Source organism: Chinchilla lanigera, unplaced genomic scaffold (genome assembly GCF_000276665.1).
Source record: "Chinchilla lanigera isolate Chin_1 unplaced genomic scaffold, ChiLan1.0 scaffold00048, whole genome shotgun sequence".
In the NCBI taxonomy this organism is placed as follows: domain Eukaryota; kingdom Metazoa; phylum Chordata; class Mammalia; order Rodentia; family Chinchillidae; genus Chinchilla; species Chinchilla lanigera.
The window spans coordinates 2,442,916-2,460,844 of NW_004955449.1; the positions used below are offsets into that span (position 1 = coordinate 2,442,916).

The 17,929-nt window shown below is 39.7% G+C and overlaps 1 protein-coding gene across 2 annotated transcripts in view; it reads right to left on the reverse strand.

Moving 5' to 3' along the window:
• The window catches only part of Rapgef4 (Rap guanine nucleotide exchange factor (GEF) 4), a 281,014-nt gene extending 270,562 nt beyond the window's left edge, over nt 1-10,452 (reverse strand). For both annotated transcript variants that reach the window (XM_005393203.2, XM_005393202.2), the window contains exon 1: nt 10,295-10,452. In XM_005393203.2, coding sequence (XP_005393260.1) covers nt 10,295-10,317 — 23 coding nt within the window. In that variant the 5' untranslated portion in view covers nt 10,318-10,452. The remainder of the gene's footprint in view (nt 1-10,294) is intronic.
• Nucleotides 10,453-17,929: the final 7,477 nt, after the last annotated feature.

Below are 17,929 nucleotides of genomic sequence, written 5' to 3' on the forward strand. Positions count from 1 at the left end.
CACTTTGTTTGTAACTCTGTATTGTCTGTATTGTGCTTGTGATATGTTGTAAAATGTTGTATGTCTGTTAATGTTTCCCTCCTTTTATCTTTAAAATAAAAAAAAAAGGATGCCTCATCTCTAGGAATTCTTATTTTGAAATACGATCATTTCTACAATTAAACTCTTTAAGCCCGTATCATTTTACTAATGGATACAAAATTTGGGACCATAAGGCTTTGAGCAAATAAAAGATATTAAAGAAGAATAATACGTAGTGCCCTACCATCCTATGTCCGCCTCCAGGAACCCTAACTGTCTGTTCCGCTTTTCTCATTTAAGAGACTGACCTACAAGAGGTATTTGACAGGAAGAAATACTATCCCAAAGACTGGTGGGAGTGTGGAGAGCAGAATCAAGCAAGTGGGGACACTTAGGAAGTTAACTGGGTGGAAAACAGCTCTTTGCATGACTCCTGCAAGCTCAGCCACCGTGGGAAGAGCAGTGTGAGGGGTAGGAGTCGGGGGAGCCTGTCATCCTGCCAGTCCTGGCCACTCGAGGTGTCACAAGGGGTGCAAGGGGGGCAAGCAAAGTGCAGTAGTGCACAGAAAGCTGCAGAAATGGAACTGGAGCACACAGAGCACCTTTCATTTTGCTTAGGGGCACCCCCAAACTGGAAACTAAGGGCAGCTTTCTTGGGTGTTAAAAATACTTAACAACTAGACCGGCTGTCTTTCCTCAGCTAGTAAACACCGCCTAGCAGGTGATATTTGAAGCTCCATTAGTTATAAACGTAGAGTCCTACAGAATCGATGAAAGAAATGAAGCCGGTTCAGATCTATCTCCTAAGATCTATCTGCTCATTTTTTAAACAAGATGTTATTGACAGGACAGGAGCAGGCATGGCTATGAAGACATAGCAGGGAGAAGTCCTACAGAAACGGAACACTCTGTAAGTGGATAATGACGGTATGTACTTGACTCTAAGCAAGAGAAGAAATTGCACAGAACTCTGTATATACACACTTGAGTGCATAAAACCTGAAAAAACTCTGGACTGCACTAATGTCATTTTCCTGCTTTTGATCTTATCCTGTAGTTTAGTTACATGAGCATAGGACCTCCATATATATATATATATATATATATATATATATATATATATATTTGCAATTTCTTGCAAATCTGTAATTATTTAAAAATGTTAAAAGTCTTTTTTTAAATGTAGTTATGCACAGTGGAGTACTATTCTGCCATAAAGAAGGATAAATTTGAGTCTTTTGTGGGAAAATCAATGCATCTTGAGACCACAGTGTTAAGTGAAATAAATCAGGCACACAAGCTTAAATGTCACATGGTGTCTCTTATACAAGAAACCCAAAATATAAAGAAAGAGTAAGATAAGAGATAATAGGAAGCAGGGAGGCAGAGCTTTCTCAAATGGGGAGGGCATCAAGAGATGGAGGAAAGGTGGAAAGAAAGGAGAAGAAGGGGATTTAAACAATTAAGTGTTACATACATGTACCAACTCCCCACAAGGAATATGGACTACAAACATGTAATAAAAATCAAAACTTTAAAAAGTCCTTAAAATAATAATAATAATAATTTTTAAAATGGCTGCTGTTAGTTCAATTTGTGTTACTTTATTTTTTAAGACATTCATAAAATCTCATGGGACTGAACTTAGTAAGATTTTAATTATTCACTTCACTGTTCTTTGGTCATTTAATCCTAACTCAAGAGACAGATTTTAGACTCTTAGGGTTCCTGAGTTTAAAAAGTTTCTGTACTGGGGCCACCAAAATACAAAACTCAACTTCTAGGCAAGAGCCTGCTTTCATCATCACACACATAGCAGCCTGTGCTGGCCAGAACATTCTAGAATGTTCCTACAGATCTGCAGCCACATAGCATCTTTTCTTTATAGTGATGCCGGGGGGCTCTGGGGATTTCTAAAAGGTTGAATTGACATTTTCCAATTTTTAAACTTTTTTCTTTTTATTAGTATATATTTGTCATACACACTGATCACATTTACCATAGGGAATGTGTACCTGTACATATACATCTTAATTCTTTTTTTCCCATTGCCTTCCCCTGCCTTTAGCTCTCCCCATTTACACAAGTTTTGTTTCCATTTTTTTACTTCCAGTCTCTTTTGCTCCCTTGTCCCTTCCCTCCCTCTCCCTACCATTCCCCTTCCCATCTGAACATGTTCTTCCTACTTCCCAGTATCTATCCTCCATGATGCTCCAAGTTTGCTTTTTCATCACAAGCCCCTTTATCCCTGCATTATACAGTCACATTCCAAGGAACTTAAAACATAGTAGTAGGGAAAAGGGTCTGAGTTTCCTACCCTGCATTGTTCTCTGGCATTTATCAGCTGTGAGACTCTAGATGAATAATTTAACTTTCCAACCCTCAATGTCCTTATTTATACAGCATGGACAATAGCAGCAATCACACTGCTTTTACAAACAAGTAATGTGAAGATATATACAAAAATCTCAAATCTCTTCTTACACATTCATTTTAGTTCTGTGGCTAGCTCTGTTAAGGTTTATATCTAGATGTCCCACTGCAAGGCCTCATGCAATCATACGCAGGGATTTGGGGTGGTGATTGATCACAGGGGTGTTATTCTTATTGATGGATTAGTCCATGATGAGTTATGGCACAACATGTATGTTTGGAGGTGGAGCCTGGTCAGAGGAAGTGCGTCACTGAGGGTGTGACCCGGAAGGGATCATCTCACTCCCTGGCTCTGCCCTTCTCTCTCTACTTCCTGTCCACCATGCCTAGAGCAGTGTTTCCTCTGCCATGTCTGTCTGCCATGCTGTTTCTTCCTTAGAGTCAGCCAACCATGGACTGAAACATGATCCAAAATAAGCCATTCCTCCTTTACATTATGGGTGTCAGGTATTGTGCCCCAAAAACACGGATAGTAAGACATGCTCTACTGTAAGGAGGCATAAAACACAGGAAAAGATGAATACTGTACGAAACATTACTGAGTTAGTTACAATGGTAACAATCATTTTCAAATGTCTTAACTGTCCAAAAATAAAAAACAACTTAAACCATATGATCCAAATTATTTCAGCCAATAAAAATTATATGTATAAAGATTTCAAATAACCTAGGAAATAATTATCCTATAATGTTCATTTTAAGAGGCATGAACCACGAAACATAAGCTGAAAGATGTTTTAAAAATACACTAAAATTTTACGACCAGTCAGTCCTGATGATAAGGTTGGTAGAAAAAAAATAATAATTATAAACCAGAAATTCTTTGAAAGGGAAATATATTTAAATCACTATTTGTGACCTTTCGCAAGCTCCTGCCATTCCCCATCTGGAAGGAGAAAGACAAGTCAGCATGTATCAACTGGTAGCTCAGACGGAAGCTGGCGGCCGTGGATGAAGGGGCCTGGGGGGACACTCAGCTCTCAGTTCAGTCCACAGCAACCCTCACAGCCCAAGGAAAGTCGAAGGGTCACGGTGGCAGCAACTGTGCCACAGGTCAGTGGTCTGCTGTCACAGCCAGCGGTTCTAGTACCTAAGCATCACTGAGCTTTTCTAAAAACATGTTTTTCTTCCCTCCTAGCTTTCCTCATTATCAATATTTCATGTTCTGAAAATCAATCTCTTTTTAATTCCTTCAGTGGCAGTCCTATGAGATAAAAGTACCTATCAATGTAGTGTCACTTACACAGTGATACCTTGGTTTATGAACTTAATTCTTTCCATGATTCTGGTCAATAACTGGGCTGGATGAGAACCAAATCAAATTTCCCTATAAGGTCAACACTGATCCTAACCACTGAATGTCATTCAGTTCTTGTCCAATGAAGTTTGTGATCAAAATTGTGGAAAGAATTAAATTCATGAACTGAGACACCACTGTATTTATTAATGTAAATAGGCAGAAAGAATTCAACATAAAGGTAATTGTATACCTCTATTGTTTGTTTCAATTCAAAAGAGATTGAAAGGTTTCTCTATTTGTAGAAGCTTTTATTATGGCAGAATTTAAATGTAAAATTCTTTATAGGTACATAAAAATCATAATAGGTTAATAAATAAAAGATAATTGAGATTAGAAGAAAAGTCCCTTGTAGGTAATTTTTCAGCTTTTTTCCCTCCTGTAGTATCGAGGATTAAACCCAAGGTTTTCACACTGAGCTACATTCTCTGCAGTTTTTGGTTCCATTTTTCTGGGAGTCTTGCTAAGTCATTAAATTGCTTGAACTGGGCCAGGAAGGAACCCAAGGGCAAAAACCACCGCCCGGCAAACAAAAAGGCCCGAAGTCAAATTCCGGATACAAAAAAAAAAAAAAAAAAAAAAAAAAAAGGCCTGAAGGGAAACCAAATTTGCAATCCTTCTTCATTAGGCTGCCAGAGTACTGGCAATACAGGCATGCGCTACCATGTGTGCTACCATGAGACAAGGTTTCATGAACTCACTAAGCTGTGCAAACTGGGCTCGAATTTAGGGTCCTCCTGCCTCAGCCTCCCAGCATGTTGGGATTACAGGTGAATACCACTATGCCTACCTCTTCTATTTTTTAAATTTTGTTACTGCTCACTGTCCCTTCTCACCAATGCCTATTCTCTTTCCCTAAATGTGAATAATATATACATTTTCAAAATTATTTCTATGCTGCAATTTGACTACTACATTATCTTCAGATAACCCAAAACAATACCAAGGTTAAGTGACGCCCCCTTTTGATTTCTATAAATTCCTCTAAGGAGCAGTTTCAGTGTTCATTTCTCCTGTGATACTTACAGTTAGAATTTCTGATCAGACAAAAAAAATTAATCTTCTGAACCCAAGAAGTTGTTAAAACTACATTTACCTTGATATCTGTAGCCGGCTGAACACTGAATTCTAAGCCCCAGCCACTAAAGTTGTTAAGATAAATACCCAATAAAGTGCCGAAAAGGTAGGAAGCAAAGCAATCGAGATAATGTAAAATGCAATGGAGAACAAGATAAGGAGCATTCACACACCGATAATGCAGTTACAGCACATGGCGAGCAGAGCACAATAAAGTCATATTCTATTCACATTCACCCACTGGGCAGGCTCCGGAGATTCCCGGGATAAGGGAGCCTTATTTTCCTCCTCCCTGGAGTTTTCTGTTATAGCACTAGATGGCTCCCTTATTTATGCTCTGATGGTCTGCATAATTAAACAGGGACTCCTCATCTAAGTTTAAAAATGATTTTAGGTGAGTCAAATGTACAATCTGGCTAATTACGTAGCTCTAGCTCAAAACTTAGATCTTCAAATATCGCCTGGGAATATTTAAGAGTCTGATGCACATGTGGAGTCCTAACATCATAACAGAGTTCCATTATTCTCATTTGCCTTCCATTTTTGACCAGAAAAAAAATTTTACGCATATTGCTACATCACAATGAGGAAAATACTGTATGATAAAAATTCCACGCAAATGTTATTAAGAGGAAAATGGCGGAATGATAGAAAAATTGTTTAAGACAGCAAACAAAGACTTCAAATGAGAAATTGGGAGCAGGGCATGGTGGTGCACGCTTGTAATGCCAGCACTTGGGAGGCTGAGGCAGGGAGATCACCCCAACCTTGGAGCCAGCCTGGGCTACATAGTGAGGTCAAGGTCAGCCTGAACTACACAGTGAGATTCTGTGTCAAAAAAACACACACAAATGAGAAACTGTTGAGACTGATATGTATGCAAGACCATTTTCTTGTTCAAAGACATTAGCCTGACAGGCCTAAAATGACACTGACTCTACAGAGCTACCAGGCAGATTCATCCCTGTAAAACTAAACTGGCTAAATCTGAAAAGCAAAAGTCCATCGGGAACTGATGACACTGACAGGGATGGTGACATGACCACCAGCCAGATATCAGCATCCATTGTATCTTTATTCACTCTTACATGAAAGTGCTTCCCATCTGAACAGAACACCAGTTCAGTTCTCCAAGGGATGCTTTCTATTTCCTGAAAAATTATCATGAAGGAAAACTAAAGTGCACACTCTTTTTCACATCTTTAAATAATAACATTGAAAGGATAAGCCAAAATTCCAAACCTTCCCTTTATCCCCTTGGCCATTTTATGAGTTTATCTTCTCCTACTAGGGTAATAAGAGCAGTTAATAAACTGGAAGTATTTTCCCCAAAGCAGGTCTTGTTATCAAACAGAAGGGGAGAGCTACATTTTATCAGCCTGTGTCCTCACCACAGGAGTGAGCCTTGCTCTGTTCTCTGAGATATCTCATGCACTATTCAGCAAAGCCTGGCTCACACTGATTTAAATTCAAACCAGATGACCTCTCCGTTCTGTCAAGGTCTTTGATCAAATGTTACTTGAGGAACAACTTCTCTGGGCATTCTCTCTCAGTACCTACCTTCCTTGGCTTTATTTTCCTTCACTGCTCTTATCACTAACCTGCACTGTGGTAGAGATGATCCAGTCTTGCCTACTGGGTCTCCCTATCCCCACATCTTCTTATCTTTGGCATCAAGGAATTGATGAGCACTTAACTTTTCCTGTCTTGTCCCCTGTCATGGTCCTCACCAGCTGGAACAGTACCCAGCACACACTAGGTGCTCAAAAATTTGTTTGTTTTTTAAACTAAATGAATGAATGATTGTCTTCGAACTTAGTACATATTTCAATTCACGAGGTCAAGGGCCTTGTCAGTTTCTCTCACTAATATGTACCAGCAAGGGTGCCTGGCACACACGGAGCGGAGAGTGAAACTGGCATGCAGAATAGAAGGGACAGACAATATGTAATGATTAAAGTCTGATCCTTTTCCTATGACATATTTGGGTTGGGGAAGGTGGAAGAGAGCATAAGCCTGGAAAAAGAAGCCGACTAAAGGAGGGACAAAAGGAATGGCAGGTAGCACGAAAGGCAGACCTTTCTTCCACCCCACTTCTGTTTAGAGCTGATAAAGAAAACATGTAAGATTCAATAACCTAACCTTTTCTGTAATGTATCCAATAAATAACGAATACTGCTTAGCACAGGAAACAATCAAGAGAGTGAAAAGGCCACCTGTAGAATGGGAGAAAATATACACAAACTATGTATTTTATTAAAGGTTAATATCCAAAATAAACAAGGAACTCATACAACTCAATAATGAAAACATGATTAAAAAGTTAGCACATCATTCGAGAAATGCAAATTAAAACAACACTGAGATTCCATCTCACCCCAGAAAGAATGGCTATCATTAAGAAATCAACCAGTAACAAATGCTGGAGAGGCTGTGGGGAGAAAGGAACCCTACTCCACTGCTGGTGGGAAGGCAGACTGGTGAAACCACTATGGAAATCAATTTGGAGATTCCTCACAAAACTAGGATTAGAAGTCCCATTCAACCCAGCTATTCCCCTTCTGGGTATTTTCCCAGAGAATTAAAGACATCATACCACAGTGATATGTGTGCACCCATGTTTATAGCAGCATAATTTGTCATAGCTAAATCTTGGAAACAACCCAGATGCCCATTCACTGAGGAGTACACAAAAAAGTTGTGGTATTTTTCTACAATGGAGTATTACTCAGCTATTAGAAAAGATAAACTAGAGGCTTTTGTAGGTAAATGGATGCAACTAGAGACCATACTCATAAGTGAAATAAATCAGACCCACATGTGTAAACATCATATTGTCTCCTTGGTGTAGGAACATGAAAGACTAGGTAAAACTCAAAACGTACAACAGATGATAGAAAAGGGAAAGAAATTGCTAAAGGAAGGAATGACTGGGATGAGAGAAAGAAGAAAAAAGAAGGAGGCAAAACATAAATATATATATGAATAGCTGCAATGACTGTATTGCTGTTGTCTGATGGTGTATTGAAATGAACAGCTAATGCTCACAATTTTTTAGGTTCTGATCAACTTTGCATGCTTGTGTCTGGTAGTCTTAGCAAATGATTTGAAGGTAACAATATGCAATGGAATTAGAGTGGTGAACTCCTACCATCTTGTCTAGTGAAACTATATTATCTCTAATGCTTTATTGAAGAATTATTTTCTCATTCTCTTTAATGGTTTGAGCAAACTTTCATTCTTATATCTGATAATCTGAGCAGTGTAGTTGAGGATAGCGATATGCAATGTAATAACCACTGTTGATTTGTATTAATTTGTCTTGAGACCCTATACCACTTTGAATGTTCTTGCTTTGATTTGTTTATGTTTGTGATACTGGTGTGCTGCTACTGTTTTATTTTTCTGTTTGTTTGTTTCTCACGTACTACTCTTTTTAAAATTTAAAAAAAAAGTAAGCACAGACTGAATGGACATTTTTCCAAAGAAGACATACAAAATGCCCAACCAACACATGAAAAGGTTCTCAACATCCCTAATCAAGAAGGAAATGCAAGTCAAAATAGTGAGCTATCATCTCACACCAGGAAAATGTCTATTACGAAGAAAAAGTACGAGGGGCTGGGGATTTAGCTCAGCGTCAAAGCGCCTGCCTGGCAAGTGCAAGGTCGTGAGTTCGGTTCCCGGTACTGGAGAAAAACAAAAACAAACAAAAAAAAAAAAGTACTGGCAAGGATGTGGAAAAAGAGCCCTTGGGCACTCCGGGTGGGAATGTATATTGTACATTTGTTATGGAAAGCAGTAAAGAGGTTCTGAGTATACGTCCTAAAATATCAAATGAGTATCTTGAAGATACTTCTGCACTCCCATCTTTACTGCCGTGTTATTCATATCAGCCAAGATCTGTAAAAGCGTAACAGATCCATCAACAGATGAATGGATAAAGAAACATGAACAGTGTGTGTGTGTGTGTGTGTGTGTGTGTGTGTGTGTGTTCATGTCTGTATCTGTGTGTGTTTGTGTGTGTGATTCTGTGTATACAGTGGACTACCACTCAGCCTTAAAAAATGAAAGAAATCCTGACATTTATGACATGGATAAACCCGGAGGTCACTTTGCTAAGTAAAATAAGCCACACACAGGAAACCAAAAACCAATGACCTCATTGTGGAATGGAAAACTATCAAACTGGTTGAAGCAGGGCACAGAATGGTAGTTGGCAGAGCCTAAGAGAGGGGAAATGGGGAGATGCTGGTCAAGGGGGACAACATTTCACTGACGCAGGTTGAATAAGTGTGGAGATCAAATATACAACAATGTGACTATAGCTAACAGTATTGCATCGTTACACATGAGATATGCTGAGAGGGTAGGTCCTGCAAGTTCTCACTACACACATGCAACTATATCAGGTGATGAACATGAGGATCAGCTTGATTGTGGCAATCATTTCACAGTGAATTCATATATCAAAACATGAAGTTGTGTATCCTAACTATATATAATTTTTGTTAGCTGTACTTCAATAAAGATGGAAGAAATCAATGACTGGAACCATAAGGCTGTTCAAATACCAGGCAAAACATTAAGGCCTTCACTTAGGGTTTAAACAGAATTGAAATTTCACACACCCACAATCAGATCATTAAATTGCACATAATGTCCGTTTCCTATCAAAGATTTTTTTCCACTTATCTTCAGTATCTCAAATATTAGCCCTTTTGAAGTGGTCTTTAACAGTTATTTCTCCATTTAATCAAAAAAGAGAATCTTGAACTTTTAACTAACTTATAAGTAATACTCCTATAAAGCAAATCATCCTATTAATATGCTTACATTTTACATTTGATTTTATTCAATAAAGGTTTTTTAGAAAATTTTGTTACCCACATATGACTAAATATTTTAAGATTGTGTCATCACAACATATGTTCCTTGGTTTCCACAATTACAGTTATAGGGTCATGCACAGCATAATGGCAAAAACCTCTGGGATGTTGGTCACTATGCATCTGTCATTTAAAGTGGTACCAATATTCCTCTTCCTCACCTGTACATCTTCACCGAGATGTAGGTAAACTACCATTAAGACATGCATTTTTGTTTGACTAAGATATAAGAATGTAATTTTCCCCCAGTCTGACTGACTCCAAAGTATTACTCTTCACCTAACCAATAACATAAAATAGCAGCATTCCAAGTACAGCATTTACTGGAAAATACTACTGCAAAGTCATTGCAACCAAATTTTAGTCATTAGCAATGGCTCAAATGTGGAATAAAATATTTATGGAGGATTTTTTGAAAAAGAAGCAATCCATCTATTCCTAAAATATCCTAAAATCTTTTACTGGTTTAAGCCAGACCATCAGGAAGTTACATATTATATTCGTCCCCAGGAAAACTTCAATTCCTTAATGTTCCTTAATGCTATACTAGGATGTCATTGAGAATACTGTTCTTCACCTTGCAAAGTATCTTCTCCACATGGCTGAGGGGTCCAACAGGTCCCAGCGTTAGCCTGATTTACTGTTCTTCTCCAGCAGGGAAAGTTTTCGTTTTAAAGACTGAATAATGAAATAATCTTGCTTTCTTCTTTATGCTGGTCATGAGAAATTCTAGCTTAAAGGTTTACATTCCTAAAGAAAAAAAGATTTAGAATTAATATTACATTTCTACTCTTAGGAAGCCAGGTGGGGGGAACAAGTTAAACCCAAAGTGAGAAGAAAAGGGGAAACAATAATGAGAACAAATCAGTGAGTTTCTCAAAAGCAATAATGAACTAAAATTTGGTTCTTTGAAAAGATGAACAAAACTGAGGAGTTCCTAGCACGGATAATCAGGAACCAGCAAACATAAATTACACATATAAAAAGAGGGATCACTGCTATGTATACTGAGGATAGTAAGAGAACAATATCCTCCATGAACTTATGACAATAAATTTGATGCCTCAGATGAAATGAGTGAATGAATTTGAAAGAACTTACCAAAACTGACACAAGAAGAAACAGAAATTGAAAAGTCCTCTATTCAAAACACTTAACATAGCTGGGCATGGTGTTACACACCTATCATCCCAGCACTCCAGGAGCTCAATCAAGATGATCACAAGTTCGAGACCAGCCTGAACAATTTAATGACTTAGAGAGACACTACCTCAAAACAAAAAAAAAGGGTGGGGGACGTAGGTCAGTGAGAAGGTCCTGGGCTCAATCCCTCATAACAACAACCACCAAAATTGAATCTCCCATAAAGCAACTTTTCACACCCAGGCATGGTAGTGGCCTGAAGAAACCAGAAGAGAAACCAGATACTCAGAAAGCTGAGGAAAGAAGATGGACAGTTCAAGGTCAGCTTGGCAATTTAGCAAGACCTTGTCTCACAATTTAAAAATAAATAAATACAGCTAGTGATATAGCTCAAAACTCCTTGGGTTCAATTCTTCAGCACAAACAGAAAGACTTTACACAAAGAAAACAGTTGACCCAGTTGATAAACATTTTTAAGGGAAACTATCAATCTCTGACAAGTTCTTTTAAAAATAGAGGGAATAAAATTGAGCAAAACCAAACCATTTTTGATTTATCTTATGCCAAAACAACCTTGATACTAAACCCTGAAAAAAGATTATAGAAAAAGCTACAAGTTTATATTCCTCATTACTAGATATAAAAATATCATTAATAAAACATTACTAAGTTGAATACAGCAATATACTAAAATTATAATGCATCATGACCAACTGGTATTTATCCCAGGAAGGCAAGGTTGATTTAACATTTGAAGATCAATCACAGCAAACTCTCTATATTTATAGAATAAAAGAAAAAAAAAATCATATGACCATCTCAATAATTTCAGAAAAAAAGAATTTGTGGAAGGGAGAGGGAGGGGAAAAACAGCTAACATGATGGCAAAACAGTAAAGTCTTTCCAGTAAGGTAAGAAATCAAACAAGGATGTGCATTCTCACCTCTTCAACATTTTGCTGGGAGGCCTAGCCAATACAACAAGGCAAGAAAAATAAACAATAAAGGACATAAAGAACAAAAAGAATAAGTAAACTACCATTATTAAAAAGAGAGCTACACAAAAACATCCTAAAGAATCAATAAAACAACTACTAGAACTGAATAACTTGCCCAAAGTTACACCATTAATAAAATCAAAACTGAAATTTGAACTCACACACTCAGGCTTCCAAGATCTTAATCCCTACAATACACTCTATTTAGAAATAACTATGCAGCTGCACCTGCATTGGCCCACAAACTTCAACTCGGCCGTCACTATAGGTATAGTGGCCTCATGTGAAGATTTGGGAACAGAGGTTAGAAAGATTAGCAACTTGGTTCATGCGTTAGCTTCTCATCGCTGTGACCAAATACCTAAGAAAAACAATTTAAAGGAGGAAAGACTTATTTTTTGCTCGTGGTTTCAGAGGTTTCAGTCCATGGTTGGCTGGTTCTATTGCTTTCAGGCTTTGGGCAAGGCAGAAATATCATGGCAGAACAGCATGGTGGTAGAAAACCCATGGCAACCAGGAACAACAAATGCAGGAAGGATCCCAAGAGGAAGGAGGCAGGGGCCAGACAGAGTACCTTCGGGCACATACTCATCATCCACCCTCTTCAACTAGGCCCCTCCTCCTGTTTCCATCACCTCTCAAGAATGCCCTCTAATTATGGTCTCATCAGTAAGATTATTCCACTGCTGAAGTTACAGCCCCTCTGACCCCATCACCTTCCAAAAAGTTCACTCCTGAACACATGACTTTGGGGATACTTTAAATCTAAATCACAATAGCTCACATAGCTAGAAGTAGAGATCACCTAGCAAGGCGATGGAGGTGACAGACTTTGCATCTAGTTCTGATCATAAAACAAAGCTGATTTGAATACATCATGTTTTCCAGACCAGAAGCAAGAAACAACAAGGAGACCCAAATGATAAGGCCTTAAAGTAATGCAGGGATAATGTCATAAAAGTCAAAGAATATGTGATTGGTTAGATGTAAAATGACGCAGGAAAGGGAGAACATAGGTAACTTCAAACTTTTGAGAATGAAAGCACTGTAACTTCATTAATAAAACAGTAAAGTAAGAAGAAAAACATACTGCTATGGGGAGAAGGATAGAGAGAGATGAAAACTTTAAATAAGTATCAACTTGGTAGCTTGGAGATAGTTTTGATGGCAAATGACAGAAAGCCTAAGAAATAGCGGTTTATAAAAACAGAGGTGAGTCTATCATAAAACAAAAACTTTGGAGGTGGCAACTACTGATCTACCTTCAACAGCTGGACAAAGCCAGAACTGGGTTTCATGTTTCTCTCAGACCTTCTTGATGACAAGCTGACTGCCACAGGCCCAAGCCTCAGGTAGTAATTCTAGACAGGAAAAAGAGAACTGGGTAACAAATAGCTCTGTCTTTCATCAGTAAAGCAAAGGCTTCCCTGGAAGTCTCTGGTAGATTTCTACCACGTCACATTGGCCAGCCATGTGTCACACGGACACCCAGCCTCAAGAGAGATGAGAAAATAAATGTGCTCCAGCCCCTGTATCAGAGCAAGTGAAGGCAAACAATGTCTGCCACAACACGTTAATGGGATGTTTGTGTGGGAATATCCAAGAGGAGACAGAAGTGCACCTGGCCTAGACAATGTGCCAAAGACACGAGGTTTCAATAGTCTGCACAGTTAAAGCACAGGTGCATGCTCCAAGAAAGCAAGACTGAAGAGAAAAGAGAGAAGCCAGACTCCGTGTTTTTCTTTTCGGTCAGGGGAAGCCAGCGGGTATACAGGATGTGGCTGAGTCAACCAGGCACAGGATGGCGCCCGCCTCCACTCCGGGCAGCCAGCTGGTGTGCCAGGTTCTTTCCCTGTCATCCTCCGCACCCAGTCATCCCCATCCTCTTTCTCTTTCCGGGGCCTCCCAGGACTTCTAAGGTGGTCTCTCCTCTCCCTCTCCCTCATCTGTGAACTCAAAGCACTGGGAGGGAAACTCCTCCCTGCCACCAATTAAGACTCAAGAAGATGGTTTTGAATCTGACTGAAGAAAAACGAACTGCCTACAACCCAAGGAGATGGTCCAGGGGCTTTAGCAGATACCACAGAAGGGCCACAAAATCTCACAAACTCATGGGGAACTCGAACAAAATGGAGCTACGGTCCACCCTCACTGAAGCAGGCAGACCTCCATCTGGGGGAACCCCAACTATGATAAGCAGGCTGTGCTTGCCCTCCTGAGCACCGTGTCTCTAAAGGCTCCTTCTGGCTTTCAGGCTGCACTCCTGGCCCTCAGCGCCTTGGGTACACTATGCCACAGGTGCCTAGCCTCAGCGAGCCCAGGCGTGGCTAACCCTCCTTTCCTAAACTCATAGGGCGAGGAAAATCCGAACCACAGAATCTAACCCTGATTAGAGTATTAGGATGTATGTAACTGAAATATACTACGTGCTCCCACGGTTATAGGGCCACGATGAGATGTCCACCAAGAAGCCGCAAAATACAGAGTTGCCAAGCATTCAACTTTAAAACGATATACTGCTGCCATCACAAAAAGAGACCACCTGACACAATGTGCCTCGTGACGGGACTAACACTTCTGCTGACGCGTTCTTGTGAAAAAAATCAAATTTGAATCCACTCAAGCTCTATATGAGTAATAATTTAGAAGCATACAGGAGACAGAAGGACATGTGAGATGACATCAGAGGGGAACAATTAAAATTCAGATTGTAAAAATAAAATAGCAGTTTCCTCAAGAAATTTACCTCAAGGAGGAGAGAGAACTGAGACCTAGAAACATGACAACTAAATACAACTTACTTAGATTTTGATACAAACTGCAAGTGTCAATTTCTTTTCAGTACTGGGGATTGAGCCCAGGGCCTCACACATGCTAGGTAATCGCTTTACCTCTAAACTACATCCTCAGCCTCTCCCTTTTAAATTTTGAGACAAGGTCTAACTAAATTGCCCAGGCTGGGCTTAAATTTGCTAGCCTCTTGCCTCAGTTTTCTGAGTCGCTGGGATTACAGGCAGGTGCCACCAAGCACAGCTACTAATGTCAAAATGTTTAGTGTGATAATGATATTGTTTTCCTTTATAAAGAGTCATTATCTTTACAACATATATGAAATATTTACAGAAATAACACCATATGTGGGATTTCCTTCAAAACAGTCCCAGGGGCAGGGAGAAATCCATGTATCAATAAGACACGACTGGCTGTGCGGCGATGACTGCAGAGGTGGGGGAGGGGTGGTACATGAGGATCCTAAGAATCACACTGTTCTCTCTTTTTTGCATATTTTGAAATTTTTTACAATAAAAGTGGTTGTCTTTTTAAAGAGTAGATTACACTACAGCTATGAAATACCATCTTGTCAAAAAAAAAAAAAATTCACCTCAGCCAGGAAACACAGAAGGAGCAGTAGAGGCGGGTAAAACAGCCTGCCTAGAGGGTTAGAGATGCCACTCTATCATCCCCCAAAAGGACGCATGTGACCATTTCACCCTCTGCCATTTGGACCCTCCACTGTGAGAGCACTGCACTGGAGCTGGAATAAAATAATGAAAAAAACACAGGGACTAATGTCAAGGGATGTGAAAAGAGATGTAAACAGGCAATTACAGTACCACGGTGTCTGACGTGGGTTACTAGAATGTTGGGCAAAGTGTGCTACAGGAACGTTTGGAGTGGTCATCTAACTGTTAGAGGTGCTGGCCAAGCTGTCCTGAAGCATTCCCAGAACCACCTTCTGATTAGATTTCCATCCCCGTACTCAGTTGCTCTAGGAAAAGAATGCGCTCTGCAGGCCAGGAGACATAAGCATCGTGACCTTCCGGCAGCTTCGCTTCTCTCTGTAAATGGGCTCTGGTAACAATTGGATTTCCCATTCAGCTTGCCTAGAAAAAGAGTACATTAGCCCAAGGATGTGAGTGTCCGCTTCTTTGATGTTGCAGATTTTACTGTCAAATTAATGAACTGTCTGGTATTTTAAGGTCTCCAAGTCTGGTTCCTAGGCATCCAGCCCTGATAGATGCATTAATTCTTGATGTGCTGACAAATCAAGATTCCGAGGCTGCAAGGCCAGCCCTGAGTCCTGGAGAAATTACCAGGGTAATGTAACCCCAGGAACCTGCCTGGTAGATACCATCCTCTCCCAGGGACATGCTTCTGCTCTGTGTGTTTCTTTGATCTTCTGCATTCCTCAAGGGTAGGGCCATGTCTAATGCTTCTTTGATATCTGAGTCATCTTCTCACACCATGTGTGCTACAAAGTATTTTGGTTTTAACAAATGGGTTCCTTGATTTCTTTCACTCTCTCCTTCAACCACATCAGAATAGCTAGCGAGTTGGGGAAGGGGGCTAAGTCAGGTGCAAAGAAACTGTCTGAGAGGTATTTTTTAAAGGAAGCATGAACATGTAAAAAAAACCTCCTCAGCTGCTTTTAAAAGCTCACAACCTTCCTTACACGTTCAGCAGTGTTAACTCGGTTTTTTGCTTTGGCCTGAGAAGCCACGGGTCCTCTGCCTGCCAAACAGCTGAGGATGCCTTCTAGGCAACACAGAAGTCCTCGTTAAAGGACCAGGAACCAAATGGTGTCAACTCCTTCCCCAAGGAACGCACAGTTTATTTCATCTCCAGTAGCTTCACTTTCGATCACTTAGCTCGATGCTTTCTTCTAGAGCAAGGAATGGTAAACTTTCTCTGGAAAGGTTCACACAATAAATATTTGAAGCTCAGGAGACCACAAATCTTGGTCACAGCTGCTCCATTCTTCCTACTGGAGTGGGAAGCAGCCACAGACAATATGGAACCAAGTAAGTGTGGCTGTGTTCCGGTGAAACTGGTTATGAACAATGGAATGTGGATTGAATGTAAATGCCACGGGGCACAGCATATTACTCTTTTTTGGATTTATTTCCAACCAATCAAGAATGTAGAAAACCATTCCTAGCTCAGGAGATGGACAAGCAGCTGCCAGACCCAGCCATAGTTTGCCAACCCTGTTCCATCATGACAAACAACCGGCAATGATTCAGCAGACATATGTGACTGCATGTGGCCCCTGTCCCTTCGTAACGCTCCCTTACGACCACCAGAACCATGACCTATAAATAGTTCTTAAGTTTACACACAGCAAACTTAAGACCTTGTGAGAAAAATACTGTCACTAAAATGAAACAATGGTTAGCACACTTTTTGAAAAGTGACATTTTACATACCTTAAATCCCAAATAGTAGGAACCATGTAAATCATTCCTAGTTAACTTTACTTGCTCAGGGAAAAAAAAAAATATATGTATAATCCATGAGCTTTGCCAATGTGCATGCTGAGACTTTTCAATTTTTGATTTAGACATCCAAACACTTGCTATTTTCCTGATTTTAAGCTTAGTATTTGTAGACATCTATTTCTTCCATTGTCCAAACCCATGAATGGCTGGTTCATAAGAAGCTTTACACTTTTTCCTTTAACCTAATTCTCACATCTACATATTTTCAACTCCTTTGGCCACACACAAGTTGATGCAGTATTGTGCTGTCCTGAACACACATTCCCAAGGCTTTGTCTTCCTTGTTTGATGCTTTGTTTCAACTTTCATTGTACCCTTTTTTACTTCTACATATTTTCTATTTTCACTCCCTTTTTATTTCCAATCCCCAGGTTCCTCTTTCCCTAGCTGTCCACAACAGTTGTCATTTGAACTACACTTCCTAGTTCTGTTCCTAGTTCAAAGGATCCAGAATTGTATCCCATATTGTACACAGGAGTCCACTGTACCATCCTTTCTTTTTTGTGCATGTACATGTTTGAAAAGCATCTATAATTAAAAGTTCTATAAAAACAAAACACAAAGATTGGGCATGATGACTCACACCTAGCATCCCAGCACTCAAGAGGCTGAGACAGGAGGATCAAGGAGAGTTCAAGACCAGCCTGAAATACATTGGGAGAGCCTGTCTCATAAAAGCAAAAAACAAAGTACATATTCCTATGTTCCAGATTGGTCACGAGAGGAAATTAGCAGAAGTTGGCATGCCCTCTCTATTCTCTGCCTGGTGAATTGGCCCTTAAGCTGAGGTCCA